Below are 19756 nucleotides of genomic sequence, written 5' to 3'. Positions count from 1 at the left end.
ACTCCGCCACCGGATGCAGCTGTTTCCTGTTTTGCTCGTTCTTTCACTATTAGCCCTTAATGTCTCCTCTCAACTTAATACATTCAGGTATGGATGGAACACCAATGTTAAATACAGGTTGGACAAAACATTGCAACATTAATAACATATATCTTGTCTAGTAAAGATCAATCTTAACACATAATCATACGTAACCATAATAATGGGTTCTTCTCGTCGCTAAGTGTTTGAACAGGTCGTGTCCTCCCAATTGCTAACAATTTAATTTAGTAGATTCGTTAGTCTCCATCAGGACCCCTATGTCAAGCTTTAACACCATCTCCTGGTGAAATTTTGGAACTACTACATGTTTTGGGATAGCCAATGTGCCTGGGCCAAATTCAATACCCAATTTTACACCATCTTGTACCACCATGCCACTTGACAACACATTGCATCATTTTTATTGCAGCGGAGAAATAAATGTGCTCAAGTTAGGCTCACTATGGTGAGAAAGCTGCACATGCAAATATTTCCTGTACTACAAATAGCAAGATTCCTTACACATTAAGGAAGAGTATGCACAGTACACAGAACGATGTTCCATTCGAAGGAGGCAACCCGATTGCGTTGACATGACATAATATTTGGGTTAGAAAAGGGGTAAACTCGCGGTTTTGTACAGAATTTTAAAAACCAGTAAAAGGGCATACAGTGGAGCCTCGGTTTTCGAACGTCCCGGTTCTCGAACAAATCGGTATTCAAACAAAAATTCGAGATTTTTTTGCTTCGGATGTCGGACGAAATTCGGTTGTCAAACCTCGCGAGATGAGCCGAAAGGACCCGCATGCCAACTGACTCCGTTCGTTATTACGTTCTCGTTACTCTGAGGATTGCATCAACTCTAATCATGCCTCCAAAGGAAGCAAGTGAGAGCAGTAAAGCCATCCTAAAACACAGACGATCCTAAAGCAATGCGACAGTGAGCGCCCGGCGCGCTGCGGTTGCGCGATCGGACAAAATTAAGCTCCCTGCGCACTGATGTCCACTTACATTTTGGAAAGTACATCAGGACGTTAAAAATATTTTCTAAATTTCAGCGACGGCTCTGTCACAATAATGCGACCAGCGCGGTGCAGTTGCGCGGTCGGCGACGCGCTACAGTTCGGCGTTCAGCGGTGCGCTGCAGTTGCGCGATTGGACAAAAATGCGCAAATGAAAAAATGCTTAAAAAAGCGTTTTTTTTTTTTGTTTCAAACAGATTACATTTTTTTCCATTATTTGTAATGGGAAAACATGATGCGGAATTCGAACGATTCACTTCTCGAACATACTTCTGGAACGGATTGTGGTCGAAAACCGAGGCTCCACTGTATTTGTCTTTGTTTGCATGCTTACATGGCCTTTGAAAATGCAAATACTGCCAATATTCATGTTTTAAAAGGGCTATTGTCTGCATGAAAATGTTGTGTTGGTTTTAGTTTTACAACTGAAAGTGGACACATTCCATGACACTAAGAGTCTCTTTTCAGGTTACATCTAGGAGTCGGGACAACGATCCTAATGACTACGCTGAGCGAAATGGTAAACCGCAAGTTCTTTCAATTATTATCTGTCATATATGTGAGATAGAGTTGTGGTTAAGCAATCTTAGCAGGAAGGCCCAGGCTTTTGACTTGATCCATCTCTTCTGAGTTGATCCTGAGGTGTTCCCGGGCTTGGCAGGAGATAGTTTCTCCAACATGTTTTGAGTGGGTGGAAAGTGTCATCGGGGAAGTGTCATCTGGCTCCTTTGCGAAGGAGCAACGTCTTGACCGCAAAGTCCTCCTTTATATTTCTAAAGCTCATATATCATTGAGCGAGAGTGTGTGCACATGCAGCGAATCTTGGTTGTTTTTGTAATGGTTTATTGAATGTTGCAAACAATTGCAAAAACATTCACTAACAGAATTAATGGCTATGATGAGTTTTTCGTGTCACTATCAAAATTTGAACAGCTTCAAAAAATGTTTGTGGCACAAAAAAAGTGTGTGACCATTAAATTTGTTGCCGAGCGTTTTTGCGTCTGTTTACGACTTTGAAGAAAACCTGATGAATAAACATTCACTACGTGCCCAGGCTATGCCGTTCTGTGAGATAAGTCTTTAAGGGAGAGCGTGGACAGTATGTCGGAAACTGATTCTCGTCTTACCCGCTTACAACCTGGTGGCAAACCTTTTACAACACCTGTACTAGTCGGCTTCAGGGGTTCGGCAGAGCTGGTATGTCATTGCCCCCGCCCCGCCCCTGTCGGTGGGAGAGCCCTCACCACTTGAAACGGCTCTCTTATCCTGACACTCAGCGGTGATGTCCAAAGCTCCCATCCAGTTTCCTCCTGGAGAGCAGTTGTCGTTAATGCATTTGTGGGTCTTGTTACCTTGGATGTAACATGTGTAGTTCACTCCAGCTGGTCTCTCTGTGTAGGCCACTTGCGGCAATGTTCGTTCTTTAAGTCAACATCCCTCCTGTGTGTGAGCTCTCACAGTGAACCAAGTGTTGGTTCTTTAACCAGCTCAGTGGCCTAGTAGTAGAGTGTCCGCCCTGAGACTGGAAGGTTGTGGGTTCAAACCCCGGCCGGGTCATACCAAAGACTATAAAAATGGGACCCATTGCCTCCCTGCTTGGCACTCAGCATTAAGGGTTGGAATTGGGGGGTTAGATCACCAAATGATTCCCGAGCGCGGCACCGCTGCTGCTCACTGCTCCCCTCTCCCCCAGGGGATGGATTAAAATCAAATGGGGATGGGTTAAATGCAGAGGACAAATTTCACCACACCCAGATGTGTGTGTGTGACGATGATCATTGGGACTTTGGGACTTTGACTTTGACTTTAACAGTCACATTGAGATTTGTCCAGAAAAGCTGATCACAGGTACGGTCTGCAAGTCCAGGGCGGGAAGGGTCGGCATCACTGACTGTGACAGCACGGTGTTGATATCCAACTCCTCCCATGGATGCCATACATTTCGCTTCAGTGACATTCATTGCTCTGGCCTCCAAGTGAACTTGTGTGGAGGAAGGGGGGAGTTTCGAACACACATAACATCCCTCCTGTGTGTGAGCTCTCACAGTGAACTTTACATACCGGTACCAAGTGTTGGTTTTCAAGATTCAAGAGATTCAAGAGTTTTTTATTCGCCATGTTTGAGCGTGCCAAACAAGGAATTTGACTTCGGTAAATCACAGCCTCTGTTCAACATTTAGGTGACTAACAACAACACTCAGGACATGTGAAGAACGAAAGATATTCTCAAACACCCCCTGATCTTAAACTCCCAAGAGGGCAAGGAAAAACTCAAAACTCCAGCTAGGGGAAATGAGAAACCTTGAGAAGAGACCACAGATGGGAGGGTCCCTCTTCTAGGAAGACCAGGCTGCCATGGATGCAGAGAGGACACATAGTACAAACAGTGTAGACAAAAAAGGTGTGGAAAGCGGGATGTTATTGCACAGTAATGACACTGAGACTCTAAGAGTGGTGTGAGTTCATCAGAGCGACAGCCTGGGGAAAGAAGCTGTCTCTGTGTCTGCTGGTTTTAGTGTACAGAGCTCTATAACGGCGTCCGGAGGGGAGTAGTTCAAACAGGCTGCAACCTGGGTGCGAAGGGTCTGTTGAGATGTTACTTGCACGTTTCCTGGTCCTGGACAGGTACAAGTCTTGGATAGATGGGAGGTTGATTCCAATTAACTTTTCTGCAGTCGTTATTGTCCGTTGCAGTCTGTGCTTGTCTTGTTTGGAGGCCGATCCAAACCAGACAGTGATGGAGGTGCAGAGGACAGACTGGATGATGGCAGTGTAGAAGGTCTTCAGCAGCTCCCGTGGCAGGTTGAACTTCTTGAGCTGTCTCAGGAAGTACAGCCTCTGCTGGGCCTTCTTGCGGACAGAGTCTATGTGGCCGGTCCATTTCAGGTCCCGAGAGATTGTGGTTCCCAGGAACTTGAAGGTGTCTGTGGAGAGAATAGTATTACTGCGGATAGTGAGGGGTGAAAGTGGTGAAGGGCCTCGCCTGAAGTCCACTGTCATCTCCACGGTCTTGAGCGGGTTCAGGTCCAGGTGGTTTTGGCTGCACCAGTGGACCAGCCGCTCCACCTCCTGTCTGTACGCAGTCTCATCACCGTTCTGGATCAGTCCGATGAGAGTGGTGTCGTCTGCATACTTCAGGAGCTTCACGGAAGAGTCACTTGCGGAGAAATCGTTGGTGTAGAGGGAGAAGAGCAGTGGGGAGAGGACGCATCCCTGAGGGGCTCCAGTGTTGGTGGTCAGGGTGTCAGATGTGATGCTCCCCAGCCTCACACGCTGTCTCCTGTTGGTCAGGAAGCTGGTGATCCACTGACAGGTGGAGGCAGGCACCGCAAGCTGGATGAGCTTCTGTTGGAGGATGTCAGGAGCGATGGTGTTGAACGCCGAGCTGAAGTCCACAAACAGGATCCTGGCGTACTTTCCTGGGGTGTCCAGGTGTTGCAGGATGTAGTGCAGTCCCATGTTGACCGCATCATCTACCGACCTGTTTGCCCGGTAGGCAAACTGGTGGGGGTCCAGCAGGGGGCCCGTGACATCCTTCAGGTGGTTCAGTACTAACCTCTCGAAAGATTTCATGACCACAGATGTCAGTGCAACAGGTCTATAGTCATTCATACCTGTGATGGCGGGCTTCTTGGCCACTGGAACGATGGTGGAGCTCTTGAAGCACGAGGGCACCTCACACAGCTCCAGGGAACGGTTGAAGATCCGTGCAAAGGTGGGCGCCAGCTGCTCAGCGCAGACTTTCAAGCAGGAAGGTGACACGCCGTCTGGGCCCGGTGCCTTCCTGATCTTTTGTCTCCGGAACATCTGGCGCACTTCCTCCTCGCGAATCTGGAGTGCGGGCGCGGCCTCTGCAAGAGAGAGAGTCGGTGACCACGGTGATGGAGGTGTGGACAGAGCAGTTGTGGGGGGAGGTGAGTATGTGGATTGTGTGGATTGTGCTGCAGGAGGTCCCGTTGTGTGGGAGGACCGATCAAACCTGCAGTAGAACCTGTTTAGCTGGTCAGCGAGCCTTGGGCTCTCCACAGGACGGGGGGTTCGTTTCTTGAAGCCCGTGATGCTCTGCAGGCCTTTCCACACTGTTGAGGGATCAGGATTGGCAGAGAGGTGTCTCTCCAGGCTCTCCCCGTAACACCTCCTGGCTTTCCTGACCTCTCGGTTCAGTGTGTTTCTGGTCTGCTTGAACAGGTCCCGGTCGCCGCTCCTGTAGGCCTCCTCCTTGACTTTGCGCAGCCTCCTAAGGTTCGGTGTAAACCAAGGTTTGTCGTTGTTGTACGTGCAGAAGGTCTTAGTCTGCACACACAGATCCTCACAAAAACTGATGTATGATGTGACAGTGTCAGTGAGTTCATGCAAGTCTGAATTTGCAGCATCAAAAACACTCCAATCGGTGCAGTCAAAGCAGGCTTGGAGGTCCTGCCTTGACTCCACTGTCCACTTCCTGACAGTCCTCACCACAGGCTTAGAAGTTTTTAGTTTCTGTCTGTAGGCAGGGACCAGATGAACTAGACAGTGGTCCGAGAGTCCTAAAGCTGCACGAGCCACAGAGTGGTATGCATCCTTAATTACGGTGTAGCAGTGGTCCAGTGTCTGTGCCCCTCTGGTGGGACACGTTATGTGCTGTCTGTATCTGGGGAGTTCGTGTGCGAGGTTCGCCCTGTTAAGATCACCCAGAACAATGATTAGTGAATTTGGTAGAAGTTTCTCCATATCTGTCACCTGGTCAGCCAGCATCTGCGTGGCTTCACTCGCACGTGCGTGTGGTGGGATGTAAACAGCCGCCATGACGATCGAGGAGAACTCCCGTGGTGAATAGAACGGCCGGCAGTTTATGAAAAGTGTTTCTAGGAGAGGGCTGCAAAACTCTTTCAACACCATGACATCGGTACACCAACGTTCATTAATGTAGAAACAGAGACCACCTCCCTTTGATTTTCCGGAGAGCTCCGCGCTGCGATCTGCACGCGTTAGCCGAAACCCAGCTAACTTTTGTATGGGTTTCTGGGGTCCCATGACCAGTCCTCAAAGTTCTCATCATGTGACCATCTTTTTCCACGGTCAACATTGTCACTTGGTCTGTTCAGATGAGTCCATAGACCATAGCACGCTCCAACCACAACACAGCAGAGGATCTACCTGGCATGCGGAGCCCCGTTGCTACCAGGATGACAGGGACACCGAGACATACCCTCGCCTAGCAGAGTGGGGATCGTTGTTCGCTTCACCAACATTGAGAGGCCCTACCCTAAACGATGAGGCCCCTTTGTAGTCAGACTTCCCCGCCACTCCGAAATGAGGGGTCCAGCACTCCCTGTAGTTTGCAGTGGCTGAGGTGAATCCAGCTGGGCCGTTCAGCGATTTTCACTGCGGTGGGGGTAGTCAGCAAGACTTGGAATGGTCCCTCCCACCGTGGGCTGGCCCAGTTCTTTCTTTTGATAACTTTGATGTAGACCCAATCTCCTGGCTTGATGGGGTTGTCGACCTGTGCGGATGAAAGATCTGGCGGCAGTAAATTTGCATTTGACACATCGGTCAGTCTGAGCGTTCCGATCATGTAATCTGCCAAGGACTGTTCTTCATCTGCCTTTTGTAAATCTGCAGGGAACACAGGTATTCTATATGGCCTCCCGTGGATGATTTCAAAAGGTGTTAACCCTTCTGAAGTGGGAGTGATTCTCATGTAGGGCTTTACTAAGTCTAGGCACTCTGGCCAAGATCTGCCTGTTATTTCCATGCATTTTTTCAACCTGCTTTTGATAGTAGCGTTTGCGCGTTCAACCAAGCCAGCGCTCGAAGGGTACCAAGAGCAGTGGTTTTTTAATGTTATCCCAAGGTGTACAGCCATGTTCTGTACAACTTGGTTCACAAAGTGTCGACCATTGTCACTGTAAATGGTTTGGGGGATGCCATGAGTCGATACGATGGCTTTGCAGATGGCTTTTGCCACTGTTAAGGCATCTGCACGTTTAGATGGAACTATTTCCACCCATTTGGAAAATGCATCAATCATCACTAGGCAGTATTTGTGAGGTCCACTTTGTGTGAGTTCAATAAAATCCATATGCATGATTTGAAATGGGTAAGACGGTTTTGGAAATGAGGTTTTACCAGGTTTATGGGACAGTTTGGGGATAGGACAATCGAGACTGAAGCTATGACTCCCGTTTCATCATCTCTCACTACAGCTGGATTGGAGATACTCTCCTGGTGTACCTGCCCATCAGTAGATTTCACCCAAATAGTGTTTTGGGGGGCCTTTCGATTTAGGACTTTAGTTTTTATTACGGTTTTACAAGCCCCGGTATCACGGAAAAACTCTACATCACTTCCTCCAACATTTAAGGTAACGTGGTTTTTCTTTTAATGCACTCAGAATGTCCCATGCTGTATGGACATCTACTACCGTGTTTTCCGGACTATAAATCGCTCCGGAGTATAAGTCGCACCAGCCATAAAATGCCCCAAAAAGTGAAAAAAAACCCCGCAAGTCGCTCCGGAGTATAAGTCGCATTTTGGGGGGCAATTTATTCGACAAAATCCCACACCAAAAACAGTCATGAACGAGCAACAACAGGCTAAACGATAGCAACAACAGGCTAAACGATAGGTATGCTAACGTGACAAACACAAAGAAAGAGCTGAGAACGGGCCTGACGTAACATATAGAGTGATTAAGGCCAACTATTACATGAATAACATGTTTATAAAACAATCGGTGTCACTCCAATTCATTAAATCCATCGACCGTTCGATACGATAGCAACAGGCTAAACGATAGGTATGCTAACGTGACAAACACAAACGAGGTGCTGAGAACGGGGCTGACGTAACATATAGAGTGATTTAGGACAATTATTACATAAATAACATGTTTATAAAACCATCGGTGTCACTCCAATTCATTAAATCCATCGATCGTTCAATACGATAGCAACAGGCTAAACGATAGGTATGCTAACGTGACAAACACAAACAAAGAGCTGAGAATGGGCCTGACGTAACATAAAGTTATTAAAGAAAACGATTACATGAATAACACGTTTATAAAATCATCGGTGTCACTCCAATTCATTAAATCCATCGATCGTTCTTTGTCAACAATGGGTGCGCGCGGCTGAGGGCGCTTGCACTTTCACAGGCTCATATAACGATAAACTATATTTCAAATAACTATAATATAAGCAATAATATTATCAAATCATCCGTGCACTTTAAATCCATTAAATCCATCGATCAAATTCCTCGTCCTTTGTCAACATCGCCGCGCGTGCGCCCTGACGTCAGCCTCGTCTTTATTCCACAGATCTAGTATATAACTATATTCTAGCGTTAACAAAGTACAAGGATAGACGTGGGTTTGGTAAACGGCTCTTTATTAAACAAAACAAACTTCCAAGCGTGTGGAGGCGTGGATTTCCAGACACGAGAGCTCCATGGCATAGGACCGGGTGTGCGTAATGGCCATGTCCAAGCCCCATGCACCGTACGCGGACAGCCACTCGGCCGAGCGCCGGCCCCCGACTCAGTAGAGTAGGACCGGGCGTGCGTAAAAGCCATAATAGTTTTTCAAACCTTCTATGTCACTCCAAATCCTTAATTCCTTCAAACTCTTTGTCCTCTGTGTCACTTAGAAATGATCACCGCTAATGATGCCGGTAGTCCTTACGTGGGTACGTTTGTCCTTTATGTAAACAACCGCCGCGCCGTGCCACTGACGTCACTTGAAATAGTAATCCCTTGGTACATCACGGCTCTCCAAACTTTCTTTCTGCTGTTCGATTACTGTTTTCAGCTGCATATTTTACAACTTGAAGTTTGTAACCTGCAAAATATAGTTTCTGTTTGGTGCCATTTTTCTTAAGCCCACCCAGTTGATGAGTCACGGCCAACGGTGAAATTTAGAGCATCCTCATCCAGTTTCGTCTGAAAATATAATTTTTTTCGGATGTAATTTTTTGTTTTATTTGGTTGTTTTATCAAAGTCAAAGTCTGCTTTATTGTCGATTTTTTTTTTTTTTTCTTTCCATATACCAAGACACACAGAGATTGAAATTACGTTCCCACTATCCCTCGGTGAGATAGTACACATATGCATACAAGCAACACAAAAAAACCCAAGAAGGCACAAACAATGAATAAATAAGAGTGTTGAATAAATGATAAACAAACAAATAATAATAAATAATAATAAATATAAGAGGAGCAAAAATGGAGCAAGTGTACATACAGCAGATAGTGGACTTGGATATGGTGCTTTAAAGTGTTAATTGCTTTATTTGATGTTCTCTATTTTTTATGTTTTGAATATGTTCAAGATAAAGATATAAAAGCATGTGACGTGATCAACTATACTAAAAATAACATGGGAAGTGGTCAACTATACTTGTAAGTAAGTTATGTCTTAATGATCAAGTAAAAATTTGTGAAAAAAAACCTATATAAGTCGCTCCTGAATATAAGTCGCCCCCCCCACCCAAACTATGAAAAAAAACGCGATTTATAGTCCGGAAATTATGGTAATCCAGCCAAATAATTTTGCACACAGCAGAAAGAGCTGTGTACTAAAGTAGGGGACGAACTGCTTGCACTTGAGCATGCGTTGGAAAAGATACCTGAACCTGCCTTTGCAAAATCACAACTGTTTTCTACAAGTAAAGACTATCAGCGGGGATCTTTGCAACATTTTGCAAACCCAAATGAAAAATCTGAATTCGCTACGTTAGCAAGCATTCACCGCTCAGGGAGATAGTGTCTTAATTAATAAAGACAGTGTTGTAAACAATACATGTAGAGTTGTAGTGACAGGTTTAACTTCATCTAGTTCATCATCATCATCGTCTAGATGAAATACACCAGAACCTTTGCCTCTTTTGATCACTTTTTCAGCATGTCTGGCCCACTGCATGGTCGTTGTAACACTAGCAGTGTCCACTTCCACCAAGTGTTTCCTCACCCAGTTGCCTATTTCAGGGCGGAAATTAGTGAGGAGTGCATTTTTTAAGCTGTTGCTGATAAGCACTCTCAGCTGCATCATTGAATGGGATGCCACTATGCACCCTGAATTCTTTTTCAAATCTCAAGCGAACATCATCATTATCTTCCCCAGGCTTCTGTTTTATTCCTGCTAAATGACCATAATTCGCTCATCTTTGAAATATAGTTCGCACTCTTTGCACAAGATCATTCCATTGTGCTGCATACTCCCCTCCCAATTTATTTCCCTCAACGGGATAGGGGAAAGGCCCTTGATTATTCTGTATAATATCCTCTAACCTTGGCCCAGTCTTTTCCCAAGGAAGACATTGCAGCTTCTCCTGCCTCATGCCCATTCAGTCTATAGGAATGTATGATTCCAGCCATGTCTTCTGCCCATTTATCTGGGTCTTCTGCAACAGGGGTAACCCCTTCAACTGCTTTTCTTGCCTCTTCCAAAGTCCATGGCCGAAAAACATATGTATGTGGAGGGTAGCCATCCCCTGCAATAGGGTTTGGCACCTGTATCATTGGGCACACATCAACATTGTCCAAATTTTGGGAAAATCTAGCAGCATTGGTCATACTTCTTGTTTGCACAGGAGTTCTAATAATGTGACCCTGACCTTTTTTGCTGTTATATGGGGGAGGGTGCAGGTCTGTTAAACTTGGATACAAGTTTTGCATAGGAGCAGGAAGCTCCTCTTGCCCCTCTGCTTGAGCTGCACCTTCATCTGCGGCTTGAGCTGCGGCCAAGACTGCGCACTGTGGCCTCATTGTCTTCCGGCCTGACAAACATACTCGCGGCCTCATCACTCTTCACCTTTATAGTTTTTGTCTTTTGAATTTGTTCTCTTTTCTATTGTGAAGCTTTCAACCACATTCTAGAACAATTCAATTCTCTCTTTCCTTTCTCAGTCCCTTTGTCTTCCTAGCCACACTCTCCTCCAAAACATCAACCACTATCTTCCACATTTCAACTTTCAACTTCCCTTCTACTCCATACTTTTTCTTCCACTTCAGCATGTATCGCATACAATTAAGAAATCTACTCGCCATGTACTTCTCATCTCCTTCAGGAGCTAAAGATTTACAGTTTTTATTTCCCATCTTAATTTGGTATTATAAGTGTATACAATTTTTTCAAAATTTTTCTTTCTTTGAGAATCCTCAATGCAGGTTTAAATTGACCTTTCAACAAATTCTCTTTGTAGTCAATTTATCCTACCAGTCACACTCTCAACCACACAAGTTTCATGCAAACAGCTTGGAAATACGGACACTAAAGAATCTACGCCCTTCTTGAATTAAGAAAAAGAAGCTCTGTTGTTTTTCTAGCCCGTTTCTTCCACTGGGAGTCAAACCCAAGCTGTTCTTTGGCCGGCAAAACGTACAAAGAAAAATCTACGCTCTTCTTTGATTAACAAAAAAGAAGCTTCGTGTTCCTTAGCACGTTCCTTCCACTGGGACACTAACCCAAGCCCGATCCCTCAGCTTGGAAAAACAGACAAACAAGAATCTGCGCACTTCTTCGATGAACGAAAAATAAGTTCTGCTTTTCTTAGCCTGTTTCTTCCCCTGGGACTTAAACCCAAGCTATATCCCGTGCACCTCTACCTTTTACGCGTTTCACAACAACACAATCACACAACTTTAGGGCTTTAACTTACTTGTCCCCTGGTTCGTTGCACTGCCGGATCCTGTCAATCCGTCTCTGTCAGACGAAAGCAAACCTAAGATGCTGGCCAAGCGAAGAATTTCCGTCCCAGGTCTTTCTTTACCAGGATCGACTAATGGACGCTGGCCCGTCAACGGTGTACAGCGTGTCGTCCTCCATCGGCCAGATGGCGGGTATGAGAGAATCCGGGTCACGGCACCAAAATGTTAGAGTGGTGCTCACTCTAACTTATTTTTGCAAGAACCACACGGGAGACAGTATGCCCTTTTAAACACCTGCAAGTGGAGAGTCATTCGTCGCCGTGCATACAGCGATGATCGAATGAGGTCTGACTCAGGCCTCTTGCAAGAGCATTTTTATTAAGAGAAACAGGGTGGGGGTGAGAGGGGAGGTGAGAGTGGACAGGATGGGGTTGAAGCCCCTGACCTCTGAAGACAGGACAAGCTAGGTTATTTATTACAGGTTACATTCCAACATAAGCATAGGATCAAACTAATCTAGCTAGGTTATTTATTACAGGTTACATTCCAACATAAGCATAGGACCAAACTAATCTATCAACCCTAACATATGGTGAGAATCTTGCTCAACCAAGAGTGAGCCACTGTTCCTCTGCTAAAGGCTATAGGCTAAATACAATTAAATGCATGTATTCTAATTAAGACGAATGATTTTTTGAGTATGCTAATGTATTCTTTTTAATAACGTTTTTATACCGAAGCTTAGAAAAAAAACACCATTAATGTGACTTCTGGGGCTGCATCGTTTTGCTGATGGCTTTGTACTCCGGTTGATATACGGTGAGGTTGAGCTTCAAGCAGGCGTTGAGGCTCTCATCAGTCATAATGGCCCGATCGTGAACAGTTCTTGCTGACAGAGGCATGTCTTTTATCCATTTGAGTATCTTTTCTTTATCCGAGAAGTCGTCAAAAAGTCCATTAGCCACATCAAGCATAAATGTTGAAATACTCGCCATCAGTGAATGGCTTTACGTTCCTCACAATTGCTAATGCGCCAGCAAAACTAGCTGAATTAAAGTCACCTTGTCTGGTCCATACACGGAGTTGCTGTTGACTAGCTTGGACCTTCCTCTGGAACTCTTCACACGCTTTCTTTCTGCTGTCCCCAGCTGGGTATTTGGTTGCAAATGTAGCATGACGTGTCTCAAAGTGGCGCTTGATATTGGAGCGTTTCATTGATGCAATTTTGTCATTGCATATGAGGCAAATAGCAGAGCCTCCTCTCTCCACAAATGCGAATTCTTCAGTCGACTCACTCTGAAATGTTCGGAAATCGTCATCTTTTTTCCTCTTCGCCATCTTTCTTGCTTGCCTGGCACACACCAGCTAGCTAGCTGAAATTATAAATAAAGCGGATGGAATTTTACCTCTCACAACCGCGTATTTTTTCGCCATTCGTCCTCTGCATTTAACCCATCCCCATGTGATTTTGATCCATCCCCTGGGTGAGAGGGGAGAAGTGAGCAGCAGCGGTGCCGCGCTCGGGAATCATTTGGTGATCTAACCCCCCAATTCCAACCCTTAATGCTGAGTGCCAAGCAGGGAGGCAATGGGTCCCATTTTTATAGTCTTTGGTATGACCCGGCCGGGGTTTGAACCCACAACCTTCCAGTCTCAGGGCAGACACTCTACTACTAGGCCACTGAGCTGGTTTATTCTACTATTTACCGTATTTTTCGGACTATAAGTCGCGTTTTTTTCATAGTTTGGGTGGGAGGTGGGCGACTTATACTGAGGAGCAACTTATATGTGAATTTTTTCACAAATTTTCAAAATTCAAAAAAAAAAAAAAGTGAAACCGCGATACACGAACTGCGATGTAGCAAGGAATTACTGTAATTTGAATTTCAAGTGACACAGGTGGTTGTTTACATAAAGGACAAAGATTCGATCACGGAATGACGAAGATGACGAAGGGCCCCACGTACTACCGGCATCATTAGCGGCTTTATTTGTAAGTGACACGGAGGACGAAGAGTTTGAAGAATTTAATGATTTGGAGTGACACAGAAGGTTTGAAAAACTATTATGGCTTTTGCGCACGCCCGGTCCTACTCTACGGAGCTCACTTTTACCTCTGTGGATGGAAGTCAGGGGCCGGTGCTTGGGGCCGGGTGGCTGTCCGGGGATGGTGGATGGGGCTCGGACATGGCTTTTACGCACGCCCGGTCCTACTCTATGGAGCTCTCTTCCACCTCCGTGGCTGGAAGTGCCACCTTCGGGGATGGAAGTCCACGCCGCCACACGCCTGGAAGTAGACGGTGGTGCTTGGGGTCGTGTGGCGGTGAACTATTTGTTAGTTATTTGATATATTTTATTTCATGTAGCAACTTGTATATGTTTTTATCGCTACAGTTCAGTAGTTGTTGGCTCGTTGAACTTCTGTTTTGTTAAATAAAGAGCCGTTTACCAAACCCACGTCTTTCCTTGTACTTTGTTAACGCTACAATATAGTTATATACTAGATTTGTGGAATAACGACGAGGCTGACGTCAAGGCACACGCGCGGCGTTGTTGACAAAGGACGAGGAATTTGATCGATTGATTTAATGATTTGGAGTGACACAGGTGGTTTGATATTATTGCTTATATCAAAGTCAAAGTCAGCTTTATTGTCAATTTCTCCACATGCCAAAGTCACCCAAAGAAACCGAAATTTCGTTCCCCGCTATCCCACGGTGACAAGACATGGCCCACAACAGACAATCAAGTAAACAACAGCGTGCTGAATAAATAATGAATAAATAACACAACAAATAAATAAATAAGAGCAAAAAGGAGCATGTGAGCGTACAGCAGACATTCCAGAAAATAGTGCAACAGTGCCGCACGCTACGCAGAAGGGGGTAGCGAGTTCAGGGTCCTAACAGCCTGGAGAAAGAAGCTGTTGGCGAGTCTAGTGGTGCGGGAGCGCAGGCTCCTGTACCTCTTCCCAGAGGGCAGAAGGTCAAACAAAGAGTGAGCCGGGTGACTCACATCTCTCGCAATCAAGGTTGCCTTGCGGGTGAGATGGGAGGTGTAAATGTCCTTCAGGGAGGGGAGCGAAGCACCAATAATCTTACCAGCCGTATTCACTATGCGCTGCAGGGCCTTCAAGTTCTGTTCAGTGCTGTTACCACCCCAGACAGCGATGCAACTGGTGAGGACGCTCTCAATGGTGCCACGGTAGACTGCCTGAGGAGCACATGCACGCCTGAGCTTCCGCAGGAAGTACAGGCGGCGCTGAGCTTTCTTTGCCAGTGACGAGGTGTTTGCGGACCAGGAGAGGTCCTCACTGATGTGCACCCCCAGGAACTTGGTGCAGCTCAACCTCTCCACCACAGCACCGTCGATGATCAGCGGCAGGTGTGTGACCCTTCCGGAAGTCAACAACGATTTCCTTGGTCTTGTTTACGTTCAAGGTCAACTTTCGACCTGTACCGAGTTTCGTCGCCCTTCGTGATGAGCCCCACCAGAGTCGTGTCGTCAGCAAACTTCACTATGCGGTTGTCGCTGTAGGTCGCAGTGCAATATAATAGTTATTTGATATATAATTTATATATCGTTATATGGGCCTGTGGAATATTTTGAAGTGCAAGCGCCGTCAGCGGCGCGCACCCGGCCAGCATTGTCAACATATAGGACGCTCGATGGATTTAATGAATTGGAGTGACACAGATGGTTTTATGAACGTGTTATTCATGTGATAGTTATTTGAATAACTCTGAATGTTACATCAGGCCCGTTCTCAGCTCTTCATTTGTGTTTATGTCACGTTAGCATACCTATCGTTTAGCCTGTTATTGCTCGTTCATGTCTGTTCTTGGTGTTGGATTTTGTCGAATAAATTTCCCCCAAAATGTGACTTATACTCCGGAGCGACTTATGTATGTTTTTTTTCCATGTTATTGTGCATTTTATGGCTAATGCGACCTATATTCCAGAGCGACTTTTAGTCCGAAAAATACGGTAATCATGTACTGCATTGTACTCACATTGTTAATCAATATTAATATGCAAATCCATCAAAATCCTCATTTTCTGTATCGAAATTAAACAGTTGGGCAAGTTCGCCATTAAACATGCCAAGTTCCCTCTTGTCATTGTCTCATCGTTGTCACGTTGCTCTTCTGCAATGATCCTGGCTTTCCAGAAAGCTCTCATTGTGCTTCGTAATCATGTTTCTTTTTCTATGCCATTTTAGAGGGTCCTAATACTGTTTGCTTTGCACAAACTCCTCCATGTGTTCCATACAGTCCTTTTGTGGCGGAAGCCACACAAAACAACTTTACAGATTTGCACAAACGATAGTATTTCCTTTACGTGTTACGTACAGTACTCTGATTGGTTTACCACCGCGATCTATGTAAAACGTAATGTCCTGATTGGTTCATCATCATATTGATAACCCAGACTCTGTTGAGAATTCATTTGTTGTGGACACATTTAGCTACTTGGACAATGTTTAAGTTCATGAGTAAAATACAAGTTAACGTTAATTGGATAATACTGTTCATTTGTTTCAATGTTACGTTAACTGAAATACAATACCCATGATGTTCTTGGAGAGTACGATAAGTTTTTTTATACTACACAGACAAAATTAAAAAATGTTCATCATTGGGATATTTTTTTTCCATAATTACGTTCTCATTGAGGGTGGCACGGCAGGCAACTATTTAGCATGTCTCCCTCACAGTGCAGAGGTTGTCGGTTCAAAACAGTGCTCCGGCTTTCCTTTGTGGAATTTGCATCTTCTCTCTCTCCCTTTGTGGGTTTTCTTTGTGGGTGTTGCGGTTTCTTTCCACCCAAAACATGTATGCTAGGTTAATTGAGCACTCTAAATTGTCCTTTGGTGTGATTGTGAGTGTGAATGCTTGTGTCCATGTGTCCATGAGATTGGCTGGCAACCAGTTCAGGGTGTTAGGATAGGCTCCAGCACACTCGTGACCCTAGTGAGGATAAAGCACTTCAGCTCATGGGTGTGTTGGATTTCCATTCATAGAAATTTTGCTGGTGAAGCTTCGGAAAGGACAGGAACTGCGACTCAAAGCTTATGCCAAAAAAGGATTTGGTAAGGAACATGCCAAGTGGAACCCAACAGCAGGAGTCGCGTTTGAATATGACCCTGACAATGCACTGAGGCACACTGTCTACCCCAGACCCGAGGAATGGTGCGTTCCTAACTTAAATCATCACCTTTATTATTCGTCATCATTAGTAAGTTGAATAATAAAGGTTTTTCTGTTTCTTCATTTATTCCTTTGTTGCCATGCTGGATTTAGGCCCAAGAGTGAATATTCTGAAATTGAGGAAGATGAGGTTCAAGCTCCCTATGACCCCAATGGAAAGCCAGAAAGGTGAGGAAAGCATCTATTGTGTCCAAGCATAGCCACAATTCAGAATCAAATAATCACAAATCATCTTCCTTTTCCCTCTACAGGTTCTACTACAACGTGGAGTCTTGTGGCTCCCTCCGACCTGAGACCATTGTCATGTCCGCACTGGCTGTTCTCAAGAAAAAGCTGAGCGACCTGCAGACACAACTCAACCATGAAATCCAGAGTGATGTGCTCACTATCAACTGATGTCACAATGATGAATAGCACCGTTCCCTCGGAAGGTTTTCTTTGTAATCTTTAGGATCGTCAGACAGCGCAGAACAAACACATCTTGTACTTGTGGTTGCTACTTTGGTTACTGATCATGGACTTTCACATCTCTTAAGGGTAGTCTTTACTTCACTTACTGTTCTAAAATGTCAGTGACCCAACATCTTGTTAGATGGAAGATTTACTAAATTTGTCAAACGTAGGAATTTTTTTACTATACATAGTATGTATGCAATAAAGACTGGTTATCTTGAAGTTACAAATTACTAACTAAGTAACTAAATACAGCATCTGTTGTTTCATGCAACAAGCGCTTAAGTCAACAGGAATGGTCTCAAAATATTAAATCTGCCACCCAGAAATAAGTAATCCGTTTCACATTGCACTAAACTGGTATAAATTGGATGACTGCGAATGAGCTGTGATGACTAACAAAAGTACGGCAGAAAATTACAGGCACATATCAAGACTTAACGCTACTAGAGGTAGGGACAAAATGAAATTATATAAAAAAGATCACTTATTGGCTCACAGGGATCGTCGGCAATGACGATTTGAAAATGAATTTGGCCAGATAAATATTTCCTAAATTCACCACTCAGGTGAAGCGCCAATTTGGTTGATCAAACTCGCCTTGTGGGAACGGTCGCAAAAGCTGTCATTATGAAGCCGAAATACCAATTTGGTTGATCAAATTCGCCTTGTGGGAATGGTCTCAAAAGCCATCATTGTGAAATGGAAATGTATGTATGCAGATCAAATAATTCCACAATTCCAAACACGGCCAGTGACGCATATGAATGGCTATTGTATCATCACAACATGGCTTTTAATCCAATCGCATTGTTTGTATATGCCAGTGGCTACTAGCAATTTTACATCATTGCTGAGAGAGGTCTGATTGCAGAACAGAACGGTAACACCACGCCCAAATGCCTTATGATTGAGCGTAGTGGGAGCAAGTATTTTTTTGTAGTGAAGTCTGTGAGCGTTTTCCAGCAAACAAATTATGGGTCGCAAGCAGACTGTAAGAGGTGTATTGTAATTATTTTATTTAATGTGTAATGATATATGACACTTCTACAATTACCAAAAACAACTCTGGGTCAATTCGCAATACAATTAGCAATAAGTTAGAATGGAGTCGTAATATGACATGGAGTTTTTTGCGATGGAGCACATTCTCTAGTGCAGGGGTGTCCAAACCTTTTGCAAGGAGGGCCAGATTTAATAAAGTGAAGGGGCCCGGGGGCAAATAGTTTTTTCAGACATTTTTTAACGACAAACATTTCATGCAAATACACAGTTATAAAACAAATGTCATTGTCACAATTGTCTTTATTTTTCAAATGACAAAATAACCAAATATAAGCCATTCAGGCAGATGTGAACCACTCATAGGGTGTTTTCCCACTTGGTCCCTTTCAGCCCTCTAAACGAACTCAGATCGATGACTCTGCATTTTTCGTGCATATGTGAACACGCCAACCGTACTCAGACCCCTTTAAAACCTCCTGAGGTGGTCTCATTACGGTTCGCTAAAAAGTCAACGGTACGGTTCACCTAATCTGTGCGTTGTGAACACAAAGCGCACTGGGTTCACGTCGCCTTTTTGTACTGTATTGTAACCTCCTTGGCTTGCCGTATATTGGTCACGTGACTGCAGGCGCAAAAACAAAACTAGAGAACAGAGAATCAATCCAAAGTATGGTAGCAGCAAGTCGTGGTCGTGACCGTGGTTCTAATAGTAAACGTATAGAAGCATGTGCCGTTCAAAGTTCTGCCACGGCACCTGGACGCGGCATAGTTTGGGGAGAAAACGAAACGGAATGTCTTTTGGAAATTCGGAACGACGACAGCATTAAATCACAACTATCTACGACCCACCGTAATGCGAAAGTATTGCAAGAATTTTCTGAGAGAATGAAAGCAGCCGGTTTTGATAGAACTTCTATACAATGCAGAATAAAAGTGAAAAAAAACCTAAAGTATTTACCTACTCGAGAGAAAATGCGAAGAAGTAGGGAGTCAGGGGATATCAAAAACTACCCAGAATGCAGTGCAGTGAGAGTGCATTCTGCACTAGACTAGAGTCTAGAGGACCTAGTCCTAGTGTGAACAGAAAGAGGACTGAGGCCCCATCAAGGCTGAACTGAACCAGAAAGAGAACTCGGTCCTCTTTGAAATACACTCACAATGTGAACACAAAAAGAACTGAGTTTGTTTCCTCTTGGTCCACTTTTTGGTCCACTTAAAGAGGCCTGACTTTGGTTCTTTTAAAAGGGTCCAGGTGTGAAAACACCCATAAAAACACAAATTCTGCCTTTCATTCATATCTGAAGAGTCAGATAACATTGAACAAACTGTTTGAAATACCTTACATTTACATGAGTTTGAAATTATTTTTGCTTCATGAACATTTTATAAGCAACAGTATTAACATGGGCACTT

The 19756-nt window shown here is 44.5% G+C and overlaps 1 protein-coding gene across 1 annotated transcript in view; it reads left to right on the top strand.

Annotated features, from left to right (window-relative positions):
• The window catches only part of polr2c (RNA polymerase II subunit C), a 30811-nt gene extending 13251 nt beyond the window's left edge, over positions 1-17560 (top strand). Inside the window, exons 6-9 of the mRNA XM_049724603.2 lie at positions 1512-1563; positions 16699-16867; positions 16979-17053; positions 17137-17560. Of these exons, the coding sequence (XP_049580560.1) occupies positions 1512-1563; positions 16699-16867; positions 16979-17053; positions 17137-17281 (441 nt within the window). The 3' untranslated portion in view covers positions 17282-17560. The remainder of the gene's footprint in view (positions 1-1511; positions 1564-16698; positions 16868-16978; positions 17054-17136) is intronic.
• Positions 17561-19756: the final 2196 nt, after the last annotated feature.

This window comes from Syngnathus scovelli, chromosome 6 (genome assembly GCF_024217435.2).
Source record: "Syngnathus scovelli strain Florida chromosome 6, RoL_Ssco_1.2, whole genome shotgun sequence".
In the NCBI taxonomy this organism is placed as follows: Eukaryota; Metazoa; Chordata; class Actinopteri; order Syngnathiformes; family Syngnathidae; genus Syngnathus; species Syngnathus scovelli.
The sequence above is the reverse complement of the archived record's forward strand: the minus strand, read 5'-3'. Positions and strand labels throughout refer to the sequence as shown.